The sequence below is a fragment of the Bidens hawaiensis genome, unplaced genomic scaffold (assembly GCF_021521415.1).
Source record: "Bidens hawaiensis isolate Kalapana, Puna unplaced genomic scaffold, B.hawaiensis_p1.1 tig00028978_1, whole genome shotgun sequence".
Lineage (NCBI taxonomy): Eukaryota > Viridiplantae > Streptophyta > Magnoliopsida > Asterales > Asteraceae > Bidens > Bidens hawaiensis.
Window position 1 is genome coordinate 171,629 of NW_027494755.1, and position 15,253 is coordinate 186,881.

The following is a 15,253-nucleotide window of genomic DNA, read 5'->3' on the forward strand; positions in this document are numbered from 1 at the left end:
CTCCCCCTTTGGGCTACAAAGGGGCGAAATGTGTGTGTGTGTGTTGGGGATGGGGGGAGGAGTATTTACCGTCCACTCATGCTTTTGTTATATTATTATTTTAACGGTATGCGTGTGTGTGTGATATATATACATAGCATTTGTAGTGGGCTACACCGATTCCCGAAAAACACCGATGTCGCCCCCACACCACTCAGCCTTGGGTATTTTTGAACCAAAAAAGATGGTCTCCAAGTTTTGGTGGCTATAGCGTCTAGGCCGAATAAATAGGTTGGTCTTTGACCAATCAAATCTCTTCCTTTCTCTTTTTTTTTAATTAATTTTAACAACATTTAATTATTACAAAGAACTTCAACCACTACTCATATAAATGAAAAGGCCCTTGTGTCTATGTGGTTTTGACGTGGCATGAAAATTAAAAACGTTTTTACCCCCTCCACTTCAAATGCCCTGACGACATAAGTCATTGGTCTCAACCGACACCAGTTAATAGCCGTCCATGACACCCCGACCACCACCTGTAAAAAGATTCCAACCACCACATCGTTTTGTTGAATGGAATCTGATTTGGGTCCGAGTGGTCTCTTTATTAGCCCCCACAAAAAGAACCATTTCTTACTTGTAACTAACATATCTACACCCACTTGGAAGTACTGTCTACAGACAACACCTAGGCCTGTAAACGAAGCGAACGTTCGGTGAACTGTTGGTGAATTGTTCGGCGGGAAGTTCGTTTATGTTCGTTTATTTAATTAACGAACGAACATGAACAAAAATTTCGTGTTCGTTTAATTAAACGAACGAACATGAACACAAGTTCTGTTCGTTCATTTATGTTCATGAACGTTCGTTTATGTTTGTTTCTGTCTGTTTATTTATGTTAGTTTATGTATTAATAAAAATAATTAAATATTATTTGGATGAGTTACTTAAAGTTTTATATTTGTTAATTTGTGTTCATTTAAGTGTTTCCATTTATGTTTGTTTATGTTTGTTTGTGTTCATATATGTTCATTTATCGTTTCAGTTATATTCGTTTATATTTTAAACAAACGAACACAGATGTTTATTTTTTAAATAAACGAACATGAACATAAATATTTGTTTGATTAAGTGTTCGTGTTCGTTTAAAGTTAAAAGTTAAAAGAGCAAACACGAGCATGCCCTTGTTCGTATTCATTCAGTTCGTTTACACGTTTCCATTATTCACATTGATGAATACATTGGTCTTAATCTCTAGTCTCTGCCTATTTTCTTTGTATTCGTTTGTGTTCGTGAACCGTTCGTGAACACATTAATTTCCTTAATGAACGAACACGAACATAAGATCTTGTTCGGTAAGTGTTCGTGAACCGTTCGTGAACACATTATTTCCTTAATGAACGAACACGAACAAGGTCTCGTTCGTGTTCGTTCGGTTCATTTACAGCCTTAACAACACCCGATTCTTCATTTCTTTTTAGGTTGCATGCTTCTTTAATAAAGTTATAGCTTCCCTAATTTTTCCATAACCAAATCATCATCTCTATGATTGCATCTGAAAAGTCCCAAGTGTGACCCATTAAATTATAAAGAGAAAATCACGGATATATGTGGTCATTTTTCACATGTCTTCTACCTAAATATATAGTCATGGCCTAGTTTAAATACGTATATGGTCATACAACATGTGAAACCATGGTTGTATATTTAAATAGTGAAGTAATAGTACTGATTTTTTCCAGCTTGTACTTGGATAAAACAATAATAACGTCGCTAGTCTCTTTCGAGAATGCATTGATTTTTTTCCAGCTTGTTGATGGCGCACGAACAAAAAGATGACACACAATACGTGATATGCATATGACGTGATTCTTGCTTATCGTTGATGGAATAAGTAGGATATACAGCCATAGCTTCAACGCGGTATCTTGTAGAAGTAACTCTCTCTAACATGACTAGTTTGATATGTTTAAATTAAAAAAACCACGTTTATGTCATAGGTCTGATTTTCTCATGAATAACACATTTGCTACGAATCCTTGATTTGTTTGATACATAGCTTACACTTATTCTCATCATACTCGTTTTTAAAGATAGTTCTTATCTGAACAATCTTTGTGTTCGGCAATCTTAACCCAAACACCCAAACAATTCGGGCTAACTTCATTTTAGATATAAAGACATGTTGGGTAAGGGTTGAGCTAAAATTCCAAGGCTAACGTCATTTTAGATATAAAGACAAGGTGTTAGCACGTCCGATGTGGCAAAAAAAAAAGCCCAAATTACCAAGCCAGAGGTGTAACAGGGCGTTATAGGGGTGGTAAGTGTGCGGCGGTAATGGGTTAACATTGGAAGGGCCACAAAGGTGGGCGTTAAGGGTGCGGCCGACTTTGGTAGCGGTGGCGCCTTGGGCATTTCTCCACAACACACAACCTAAGTGAGTCGAAATGAGTAATTTCAAATCCATCTATATTCCATGAAGAGAAATGAAAGCAGAGCTAATCCCGATATAGAAACAAATGGTAACGTCTATAACCATCTCGATTAGTATTCACATTTTCATATTAAAAAAAGCATTCGTCAACCAAACACGAATACTGATTCGGTTTATTATAGGGCTAGTTGCAGTTCATAGCCATCGCTTCACATAACTATGCTGGGAAAAATTATGAGATTAATACAAAGACACGTATTATGTCGAATTATTTGGTAAGAGTAAAAAGGAGCGACAATGTCATTAATTTTACGTATTTACAGATGGATTTGTGCAAATAAATAGATATGGTTCAAAAGCTTAAGAAAATGTGAATGAAAACCTATTTACATCCGAAACGAAAACGTACCATATGTTAAAATGACCCGTCCTGACATAACCAAACCCAACCCCATCACCCCGTCCAACTTACTTGCATGTTTTAGTGGGCATGCTTGAATTCACCTTTCGCATCCTAATGCTAAATACCTTGGCTAGATTAGACCAAGTTAACTACAAGTTGGATAACCCATTACAAAGCCGACAAATCGTAAAGATCCATATACACTCAGTAATCAAACTAAAAAAAGATCGCTATTTTATGAAATTCAATCTACCAAATACTGCATCTTGTGTTAAAAAACTGTTAAATGGCCAAAAAATACTATTTTAAACTTATATAAAAAAGCATATTGAAACATTGAGCAGATAGACGTCAAAAATCAGTAAAGCATTCAGCAAATTCATGACTAACAACATTAAGATTTAAGAACCCAAAAATTTCTGGATTCTAAAAACATTATGGCCCAAGAAAATATTCAAACATATGAGAGCTTCTCAGTGAATTATTCTGAAGATGAATCGGGTTAAACACCAACCCGAATCAAGGAGAAAATAAAACAAATAAACAAAAGGCTTCTTTCTGAGGGCAAGATGGTGAATTCAAAGTACAAAAGGCAACAACAGACCTCGTTTAGACATCGAAGTTGACCGGATCCCGCAAGAACCTCTCCATTTGCTTAGCCCTGGTCTTTATAGACATGTCAAAGACCTTTTGACCGAATTCCACCACAAGCCCACCAAGAATACTTGGATCAATCTATGACAGTTAAAAGTCAACGTCAAAAACATTTATCAGTGAAAAGCCAAAACATGTGACGATTAAAAGACAAAAGCATGTCGCGCTTACCTTCTGTTCAAGCTTAACCTTCTTGCCTTTACCAAGAATCTCTTGTAAAGTGTCTTTTAGTTCTTTCTCTTCTTCGGCAGGAAGTGGCTGATGAAAATCAAATATATATTGTAAACATGTAACATTGATGTATAAAAAGTAATGAAAAAAATGATATGTGAATGGTAAGAAGTTTACAATGACAGTAGTAACTATGGCTTTGATCTCTCCCCTGTGGGCCATAGTGAGATCTGAAAACCTCTTTGCAATAGTGTCAACGTGCCTCAATCTCCCATTATCAGCCAAAACAACTGTACGATGTACAAAGATATACATGATTTGATAGTTGATACAACAAAAATGTAAAGCAGTTACTGTTCCAAACTAAAAACTCTTGTCTCTGGAAAAGAAAATTGACAATCTTGAGTTCTTAGCTTAAACTGAATAAACTCTAGAAAACTGAAAGAAAAAAGTTGCAATCTTTAACATCTCACAAATGTCAAAATGAACCACTAACACGTAATCAGCAAAAAAAAAATGGTTACCTAGTAACATGTAACAAATATCCTACATGTATCCTGCATTTACTTGTAGGTCTGTAAACGTACTAAATATTCAGTGAACCGTTCATTATTTAATAATTGATCGAACATGAACAAGTTTTTCTGTTCATTCAGTTAAACGAACGAACGTTAACACGTGCCTCGTTCGTTCATTTTTGTTAGCAAGCATTTGTTTTATGTTTGTTTATATATTCACATAATTCTTTAGACCCATTATAATTTCGTCTAGTTAATGAAAAAGTTTTAATAACCTTTTAGGCCCAACAAATTGATTCTTAGTTTACCTTTAATTGGTGACTTGGTGTTCATCTATGTCAGGTCATATTCGTTCATTTACATTCGTAAAGATGTAACCATTCGTTGATACTACTAACTAACAAAAAGAAACACGAGCATGTCCATTTTCATAACAAACAAACAAACACATATAGAAACCCCATCTGTTTAATTATTCGTGTTTGATTGTTTGTTAAAACTAAATGAACAAACACGAACATGCTCCGTTTGTGTACATTTGGTTCATTTACAAGCCTATATACTCGAAATGTGTTACAGCTATTTTTTTTTTTCTCTAGCATATCAAACAGATCAGGCTCTAAACAAAATGGGTCAAATGGCTTTAAAGTTATAAAAAATGTAATAAAAAAAACAAATAAAGAATGTGTTTGTTGAACAGCCCAGCCAAGTTAACCATTAGTCGTACTTTATAAGTTTATAAGAATATAAACCATGGTACCTAAGAAATTCTTTGTTACTTCTGAAAATTTAGCTTGATCACAGATCTCGGTGACAGCTTTGACTCTAGTATCTGCGGGGACCGCCAAATCCTTCATGAATTGAGAAAAAGTGGGAGACTTCTGAGTAGCAGCAACAAGATCAAGAAGCTCTGATTCAACTTTGTCTAATGCTTTGGCTTTTACTGCTGCAATGTATAATGCAGATGCATAGTTTCCAGATCCTCCAAACATAGCCACAGGAACCTACATTTATAAAATAATAAAAAGATAATTGTGATTGAGAACAAATAAGTTTTTTAATATTTCTGATGATATAAAGTGTTGTATAGTTTGTTAAAGCTGAATTGTATTACCTTAACCTTTGGTTCCTTTGGTGGAGAGGCAGAGGAAAAGTTTCTTGATTGCTGCAAAAATATATGATTCATAAATTAGCACACGCCCAACAAAAAATGTAATTCATTAATCAAACCATCATAGAAAATGGCATGAATAAAGTAAGTTATAACAATTTCACATCGCCACCAATGCTCAAAACTTTAGATCATCGAGTTTCTAGTTTTAAATAATTGTTGTGCATTCAGTTATAATATATCAGAATGCATGTTTGAAAGATGGAATAAAAAGGAATACTATAAAGTTGTTATAAATGTAGAGGGGAGGTTGTAAGATACAAAATGATCAATACAAATACTCAGGGGACAAGATTAAAGATATGTTTGGAACACAGTTTATAGAAGCTTTAGTTATTGTTTTATATATATGAGTCGTGTTTAGATGATGTAACAAAACTTTTAGCTTTAATAAAAAGTGCTAAGTCAGTAGCTTTTTCACAAGGTAGAGCTTCTAATAAAGTAAAACTATTGTTTCAGGCTTTCAGCCTTATTTAACTGTGTTTACAATTTGGTTTTTAAACATTTTACTGTAAAAAAAATTTACAAACATTTCTGTACAGCTGAGCTGATAGTTACAACCACAGCTCCAACTAATAGCTACAGCTAACTTTGTCAAACATACCATAAGACTGTACAAATGATTATTGTCTTATAACGAACTGAAGCCATAGTTGTCAATAGCGAATAGTGGTCAATAGCGACAGGTCACCTATATGCTACGTAGCGAATAGCGGTAAATAGCAACCGCTATTTCATATTTAGCGATAAAGGAGCAGAAAATCTTTAAGCAAATAATTAGGGTTTATATTCACAAAATAAGCTTTTAAGGTGACTCTTGTAGAAGGTGCAACTGTTTGGTCAATAAACAAACCTAAAAAATAAGTTTCTAAAATTTTTTATATTAAAAAATAAATAAGTAAAACCCTAAATACCGCTATAATCACGCTAAATGACCGGTATATAGTATATAGCTGCCTATAGCGCATCGCTACGTAGCACCCGCTATCACCGCTATTGACAACTATGACTGAAACTAGAAGTTTCTTCATCAAAGCTAAAGATTAACATGATATAACCTCATTTATATTCAGTCAACATATGACCGTAGCATTCAAGATATGTGAGCATGTGACAAGAAACATGGCATGATAACAGCCACATCAGTAGACTAAACAGTAAACTAAAAAAAAAAAGGCGTGGCACATTGTGAAAAACTTGTGCGTTCAACCGAAAAACGATGATAATTCTGCTCAAAGCCTCATTGTCCTTTTAACTTACTCACTAAACGAGCGTTTATCGCATTTGATAACTATGATTAAAATCAACAATATTAGTTAATTAAGTATAGCATTCAAGTATATACTAATCTTAATTTAATAAATTAACTGTTTCGTGAATAATCTCTTAATCACATCAAGTTAACTTAAGTCCAACATCTTAACAACGTGGTAATATTCATTCATCTACACTGTCTTTAACTTAATAACATCGAGCTCGTGACAAGATTCTAGTGTCTATCATTACCACAAACTATTACATTTAATCTTTACTTTCAAAAAACTAATAAAATTCAAATCAAAATAGTATTCCATTTCTATATGTGTAATAAAAATTAAAAATAAAAACCCACTAGTGCCCTAATTCCATTTCGCCCAAATCATGTTAATCCATAAAATTAAGCAAAAATAATCACAACCCAGATCAAAACACAGCATAAAATCAAAACCCTTTAACGAAAACAAAAACTAATGATTCTAAAATCTAAATTGAGTAAATTGAATTTAAACCTGAGGATGGATGAAATTAGGGCAGAGCAATGATCGTTGAACGATTGATGGTTGATCTGAATCGGAGATCAGGTTCTTAGCGAATCGAGGGATGGTTGATCTGAATCGTGCAGCCATAGCCATTTGGATCGATAACACAAAATGAATTGAATTCAACACAACAGATGGAGGAGGCTATGTTATTGTTATTCCAAAGGGTCAATAATATTTGTGTTAACCATATTTTGTTAATCGGTACTTGATATATTACAAAACTTACATTTTCAATCCACTGAGCTTGGGAACCACATAGTAAAAACTAAAAAGTACGGGTGCGAATGAGCTGAGTCGGATCTGCTTATTTACTATTTATTAATTTTTTATATATATTTTAATTTATTTTTGTTATATATTTTTTTTAATTATAATTTTATGTATAAAATAACATATATTATTTAGTTATTTTATTTATGTTTTTCATAAAATTATATATAAATTATTAAATTTATATTTTAAAAGAATTATATAAATAACGGGCTTGTTTAGGCCCGTGAGTTGGCTCAAGCTTGATAAGTGAAGCTGGGGCTCATGATCATTTATTAAACGAGTTTACTTTTAAGCTCGAGCTTAGCCTCGGGCTCGATTAAGTCGGTAGTGTTGTTTGATTAGTCCTATAAATTACAATGCAGAATAACTGTTTTACCCCTTTGAACTAGTTTATGCTCATCAAGTAGGCCGACCAAAACATCTTCGTTAAAACTAAGATCAATTCATCGAAATTAGTTTATAGCGACTTCGGCGAGTGAAGAAGGCAGCAATAGCAACTTCCGGTGTTACATGCAGTGGAGGTTGCGGTTGTTTGGTTGTGCACGGCGGCCAAATCTGGAACAGAAAAACGGTGGTAGTGCGGTAGTTGTTTGCTCTGCCGTTTACTGGTGGCGTGGTAGCGGTTAGTGACTTAGTGTGGCGGAGTTCGAGATGAAATTCGGTGGTGATGGCAAGTGTGGTGGTTTCGGCTAGAGGTTATGAACACGGGTGAATGGACAATGAGGTAAACTTTTCATTTAGCATCATTTTGAAACTTACCGGTTAAAAGGCCTGCTGACCGATATAGAAGTGTCTTTTTAATGAACCAAACACACTTATTATTGACCAATTTAGTAACCTCTTAATGGAATACTGAGAGGCTACCAAACAACCCGTCCTTAATCTGATATAGATGGTGTTTGGGTGAGCTTCTGAAAATTATTTATTTGTTTTTTGAAAAGCGACAGTTGTTTTTGAATTGACGTGTGTTGAAAAGCTCCAAAATAAAATTTTTCCAAACTGTTTTTTCTTTATAGAAAGCAAATAAGCAACGACAACTACCCACTTGGCCACTTGGAAAGAAGTACGTAACGAACATGTATGAGGGACATATTATTTGCAACAAATAGATATATGTTTCTTTCATTTACATCTACTCTATTAGAATATTAACTTTTATTATTATTAGGTAAATAAAATATAGAACTTTACAAAGGAGAGTTTCTATATCTCTTTTCTTAATCATTTCTTCTTCATTTTACTCTACACACTTGTCATTGACACCACATCCTTCTTAACAAAATAATTTGTCTTATTCATATCACGCATTGTATGCAATTATCGCAACTAATCATAACGAACGTCTCAAATACAACAAATGTGTTTTTAGACGCACTGACTATAGATTAAAGAGAGCTTCACGATTAAGTATGTTTTGATAAAAGCGATCCCAAAATGATGACATTGGTATGGGGGTCGTGTAAACTATCACAACCATCACCACCACCATCATCATAATCCGTGTTGGTTAATGTGGTAATCCACCCTAACCAGCTGATTTAGTTTATCAATCATCCAAATATCAACAAATTATGTACCGAAAAAGGGTGTATGTTTACTTATACTAGTGTAATAACCAACCATCGCAGGTTCATCCGGGCGGTCAAGGGGTTTGTCATATGGCATTCCTCCTGGGGGGGTCTTGAGTATGAATTCAACAAGTGCATGTTGTTGAAAGGAGGAGAACACCATTGTTTTAGAATCAAACATGGGTAAGGAGATGTTGATAAGTGTTTTAATCTTTTAGGACAGACGTCGATGCCACCAAACTAAAGTACTAAACCATTGTCAATACGTAATGCATAGTGAAATTGTGGCTACAATATATATATATATATATATATATATATATATATATATATATATATCCAAGATGGATGAAAAATGTGAGTATACAAGCTTCCAAGATTTTCTCAAAACCTATTTCAAAATTTGTAAGTAGACTTTGTCATAAGGAGTTGTACTTGAAGTGTAGTCAATAGACACTAACCTTATTAGTACGTATGTTTAACAAAAATACATGATATAATGTCGTCATATTAAATCACTCATTTTATGAAGAATAGTTTTACCAGTCTATTCATTTGAGTTGGTCAGAGGGTTTGCCGTAAGGCTTTCCTGTTGGGGGACGCATGCATGAATCTAACAAGTGTACACGACTAAAAGAGGAAGAACAATGTTACCAACAAACTATTGTCATTTAAAAAAAGGTTTTATGTATTTATCTTTGTTAAACAAATTGGCAGCTGCTATGCTCCGCCGGTCATCATAGTTGACTATTTTATCTTTTTTTTCAACGTGTAACACACAAGATCTAAAGAACGATGATGCTATTGGTTAAATCAAGTACTTGTCGAAGGGATGAGGTATTTGATAGAAGACAGCAATCTAATCTTGGATGATCATATTTAGACTTAGTATATTTAATACTAAAATAGGTTAATGTCAAATGATACTACTTTTGTTTTTTATTTCAAAATCCATTTATTTGACCCGTTGTCATATAAAATAATAATAGTTATCAATATCACCCTTGGCCTTTATCAAAATGTTTTATTACATTTTACTTCTAACTTGTAGCATGGTCAAATTAGACCAATTGACCACCTCGGAATCCAAACACCTCGAAATCCAATGTAGATTGGGATGTATCTTGTACGCTACTTCCTTAACATGTCCCCACAAATGAGGATGAAAACTCCTTTTCCTTTTTCCAATTATATTTTTATGTTTGCTTACACTTCCAAAAGTAACTTCATAAAATAATAAGATATAATCATACAATACCTTTCTTTTAAAACCTTTGAACACAAAAGAACAAACATACTAGCATATAAAATTCCTATTTGAATCTGACCATCATAACTCATAAAAACGGAAGGCAAAATCGGCCAATTCCACAACTCGATATTTAGTAAACGAAAACTTGGAAAACGAGGGAAGCCAATCCAAGTAATTCATATTCACCATTATAAACCTAATGACATGTCCTATAAAACATTAAACATATAATGATATGAGAACAAACAACTACCTCTATATAAGTTAAAACAAAATTCCAAAAAGAGTTTACTGTTGATTCGATTCCTCCCCGAGTACTTCCACGTTGCAAATAGGACATGCCTGTTAAAGAAAAACATATTATTAGTCAAACAAGAACGGGATAGTTTGTTCGGTTTGTAGTCTGGAATCACAACGTTTTATTATATACCTTGTTGATGCTGAGCCATTTGGAGCCACACTCGGTATGATAAACATGCTTACATGGCAAATTGATTTGTTTGTCCCCTCTTTTATACCTCATTTGACAAATCACACACCTGTTACACAAATTCATTTAGTAATCAAAATAAAATATAACAACTTTTGATCCGAATCTTACCTTTCTCCAGATTTTCTTCTCAGAAAGAAACCGCCTGACTTATATCTTGTAGTCGGAAGTGAATTTATAACATCTTCAGAAAGACCCCGACTCTCGGTTCCAATAGCCTCACCTAAATCAAGTAATTCCTGCAGGAATTAAATATGGGTTAAGTCTTTGTGTTTGACCCAAATATCATTTTAGTCCAAAAATTTAAATTTGACTTTTTTTAGTCCAATAGTTTGATTTTTGTATCAATTGAAGTCCAGCTCACTAACCTCATCCAACTTTTGTGTTAACTTTTTACTAAAACACAATAACTATTTGTGTTACTTAGTCAAATATCCTTAGACCAAAATACGCTTGGACTATTAAAAGACCAACATGGTGAAATAACTATAGTTATTTATATAATATTTGTCTTAAAAATAAATATCTTCATAAAAACTAAAAGAAATACATTTAATAGCAAACCTCGTATGTCATATTGTCTGGATCAATATCATCCTGCCAAACAACCTGCAATTCACAACGCGTATTATCTTTCTGTTGCAATGAGTGTATCACAGATAATCTGGTCAAATAGTCAATTAATTAGGCCTGCAAACAAACCAACATTCTGTGAACTGTTTGCAAACCGTTCAGCGGGAAGTTCGATTATGTTCGCTTTATTTAATAAATGAACGAACATGAACAAATAATTTTGCTCATTTAGTTAACGAACAAACATGAACATATTTCTCGTTAGTTCATTTATGTTCGTTTATCATCATCCGTTTACGTTCATTACTTTATGTTTGTTTAAGTCCACTTGTTTACATATTCATCTCAAATTTTACGCCAATTACAATTTAGTCTGGTTTTGATAAATTTTTAGGCCCAGTATACTTTACGTTCGTGAATCGTTTGTTTATACTATTAACGAACGATCAAAAGCGAAAACGAACACACTCATTTTCTTAACAAACGAACAATTCATTTAACTGTTCGTGTTCGACCATTTGTTCAGTTATAAACGAACACAAACATGCTCTGTTTGTGTTCGTTTGGTTAATTTACAGGCCTACAATTAATTATACCATATTTCAGCTTGAATAATTATCCAGATTATGAACTCATAAAACAACATGTAGAAAAAATTCAAAATGAAAAGGCATAATACCTGAGAACTTGAAGCACTGTCATGATTTGGACTACCTGCAACATTGAAAAAAATTGGCATAAATAAATGTATATTTATATGATAAGTAACATCATATGATCCATACATCAAAATTGTTGCATCACGAAAATATAAAAACAGGAACTGACATTCTTCTGGGATAACTTGCATGTTTGAAACTGAATTCTCAGCGGATTGCACGTCTACAGAAGCCGGTTCTGTGACATTCATCATTACAGGATATTCCCACGCGCTTCGATTCAAATCCATTCTCGGCATATAATTCTGGACCTCGTATGGATCATAATAAGGTATGCTTCCGTGAGCAGGTAGTCCATATTTGTATGAACTCATATTCATTAGCCAATATGCATTTTCCTATGCATAGTACAAGAAACCATTGCATCAATATTTAAGTGATGAATTTGATTTGTAAAAATAATAAAAGATTAAAAACCTGATCTTGGACTGGACTCAGCTGAGGATAATGTGTGGGTTGATGTGGGACCCCATCAAAGAAGTCAATGAAGCCATCAGGGACTGTGTATGGGAATCCTGAGTTTATGTAGTGGCCCCCCATATGTCGATTCCCGTTACCATCCATTGTGGATGATACTTGTAATCAGTTTTGAGAACGAAACTGTAAGGAAACTGAATGAATCAAACTGTTTAGCGCACCATTGTTAAAAACATGTGCACAAATGATTATAGTTCGTATCAACCTTTATAGGTATACAACAATTATTTTATCATTAGTAACCCACAACAATCGCTCCTTGAAACAACGAATTTTTTTTGAATTTATCGACACACGCTTTAAAGTTTATACTTTTATGTCCGTTAGAAATATCATGAAAACATAACGTCTTGACTTAAAAAGTAAACCATATGTTGTGTTCTGATCTAGAGAAAACAAAAGCTAAATTTGTGTACGGCGGTCGCTTAAATGGGGAACATATACCTCTTTATATAACGGGATATGAGCAGTTTGTTAAACGGAATAAGCTGCATTTGTTAAATTTCCATCTTGGCAACCAATTAAAAAGTAAATTTTATGTATGCTAGTCCCATCAATGTGAAACATATGGTTTTTAAAGTAACGGATTATGAGCGGTTTGTCGAACAGCATAAGTTGCATTTCCTAAATTCCATCTTTAAAATGAAATTTAAAAGTTAAAAAGTTAATTCCCTTGATATTTAAAATCAAGTTGAATTTCACATTTACTATATAGTAAAAATGATATAACTTATAAACAGTTGCCTATTTTTCATTTTTGTCTTCTTCACCTTCAAGAGAACTAAGAACTAACATAACAACAAACATTTTTCTATTTTTCATCTTCTTCATCACTCAGAGTACTAAAAACTAGCATAACAAACATTTGTCTATTTTGCATTGCACTAAATAACAACATATTAGCAACAAAAGAACTCATATATCCATCCACATGATGCAAAATATAATACCTAAACAGCTCTTGTAAATAAACCTAAACCGACTTTCCGGTTAACAAAACCAAAGAAAACATGACTTGTTTAAAAGATGGAATAACAAACAAACAAACTGTCACACAAGTTGCAGCCATTAAACTTGTATCTATGAAATGTAAACATTAAAACCCTAGAACCAAAAAAAAATGAAATAAAAGCTTTTAATTTGCTAAACCCTAACACCAGCAAATTAAGTTCAATTCTAACATTTTTTGAAACCTAAAAAACTGTTACATTGCACAATAAACCAAATTACTCAAACATAACTACAAAAGGAAAGCAATTAAAGTCAAACTAGGTCAAAAGTCCAATTTGAAGAATTAACCGCTACATTTGCATAATTTTAACTTGATTCCGTTACATTCACACAGAAATCAACAACTGATAATAATAATAATAATAATAATACAAAGGGCAATGAATCACACAGTACACAGACAAGAGAGATAATAGGAAGAATTGTAGAGAGAGAAAGTAAGAGAGAGATGACGGACATTGTAGCGGACGGACAAATTGAAAGAAGACGACGACGGACGGACGGACGGTGCTTGGTTGATTCTTCTTCTTCTTCTTCTTCTTCTTCTTCTTCTTTGTCTCTCTTACTCACTCACAGTAGATGTGTATAGATATATAGATACAGTACATATACATAGAGAGTATATAAAGGAAAGTGTGAGTGTGACTCTTATACACGTGTACATATACATGTGTTGTGTTGTGTTGTGTTGTGTTGTGTTTGTTTTCCAGTTTTTCTTTCACGCAATCCACCCATCACCCACTTTTATTTATCTTTTATAATAATATACCTATGTTTTACTTTCGTATTGTAGGGGTATGGTACTAAACCCGGTTTTACGACCCTAAATTTATTATGTTTGGCTTGTTTTATTATATGGACTAATACAATGTTATTGGGCTGAGGGGGTTTTGTGGAGGTAACCCTAACTGGGCTAGGCCCATTAGGGTACCATGATGGTGGCCATGAGGCTCCCTATATAAGGAGGTCTCCACCTCCTTATTGAGGGTTGGTCACTCTCAGTAAGAGCCACCACCATAACCATTTTTGTGTCTGTAAACAAGAGATCCTTGAGATTTCTTAGCAGTCACCTCCACACCCCCGAAAGGCCATTGCAGATCTCAGACAACCGGAGAAGAAGATCAAGACGTGGTTCGTTCATCTCGAAATCCGTGGAAACATCGTCATGGATCAGGTCAGGTTCATTTCATGTTCCGACATTGGCGCCATCCGTGGGACGGCAACGAACTACCCTTCGATTTTCGTATCGGTTCTCAGATCTCTCCCAAGAAAAACCCAGATCTGGAAGTTTACAGAAAGAGGCTTCAAGATTTGTTCTATTAAAGCTCAAAAAGATCCATAGATCTAAAAGAGGCTTCCAGATCTGTGCAAAAATGAAGCTGAAAAAGATTTGTAGATCCAAAAAAGAAACTACCTGATTCGGATGATCAAGCCTCCGGATCTGTGATGGTTTTAAATTCTCTCCACTCCGAGCTTCAGATCTATCTAGATCTGATTTACAGATCTAGATCTAGATTACAGACCTGGATTCTAGGTTTAAAATTACAGATCTAACTCTCAAATTGTAGATCCAAAAATTACAAGACTTCCGCTGCCATGCACGCGCGCCCGCGGATTCTCACTCCGCAGCCATGCATGCGCGCCCGCGGAAACCACCATGTGAGTTCGAAGACGACTCCATGCTTTTGGTTTTACGTAGAAGACTCCAACGCCATGCATGTGCGCGCAACCCTCTACCATGCTTGTGCGCAACTC

At 34.2% G+C, this 15,253-nt stretch overlaps 2 protein-coding genes across 2 annotated transcripts; both read right to left on the minus strand.

Annotated features, from left to right (window-relative positions):
• Positions 1 to 3,216: 3,216 nt before the first annotated feature.
• LOC143577949 (ATP synthase subunit O, mitochondrial-like) lies at positions 3,217 to 7,301 on the minus strand. The gene is made up of 6 exons (XM_077061658.1): positions 7,103 to 7,301; positions 5,277 to 5,327; positions 4,923 to 5,166; positions 3,822 to 3,934; positions 3,645 to 3,731; positions 3,217 to 3,554 (listed from the first exon to the last, which is right to left on the minus strand). Exons 1-6 carry the CDS (start codon positions 7,223 to 7,225, stop codon positions 3,429 to 3,431), a joined length of 744 nt encoding a protein of 247 aa, XP_076917773.1. The 5' UTR covers positions 7,226 to 7,301; the 3' UTR covers positions 3,217 to 3,428.
• Positions 7,302 to 9,951: 2,650 nt separating this feature from the next.
• Positions 9,952 to 14,026, minus strand: LOC143577950 (E3 ubiquitin-protein ligase BIG BROTHER-like). Its single transcript, XM_077061659.1, has 8 exons — positions 13,956 to 14,026; positions 12,428 to 12,610; positions 12,120 to 12,348; positions 11,971 to 12,005; positions 11,283 to 11,327; positions 10,830 to 10,957; positions 10,659 to 10,767; positions 9,952 to 10,570 (listed from the first exon to the last, which is right to left on the minus strand). The coding sequence occupies exons 2-8, from the start codon at positions 12,572 to 12,574 to the stop codon at positions 10,517 to 10,519; spliced, it is 747 nt and encodes a 248-aa protein (XP_076917774.1). The 5' UTR covers positions 12,575 to 12,610; positions 13,956 to 14,026; the 3' UTR covers positions 9,952 to 10,516.
• Positions 14,027 to 15,253: the final 1,227 nt, after the last annotated feature.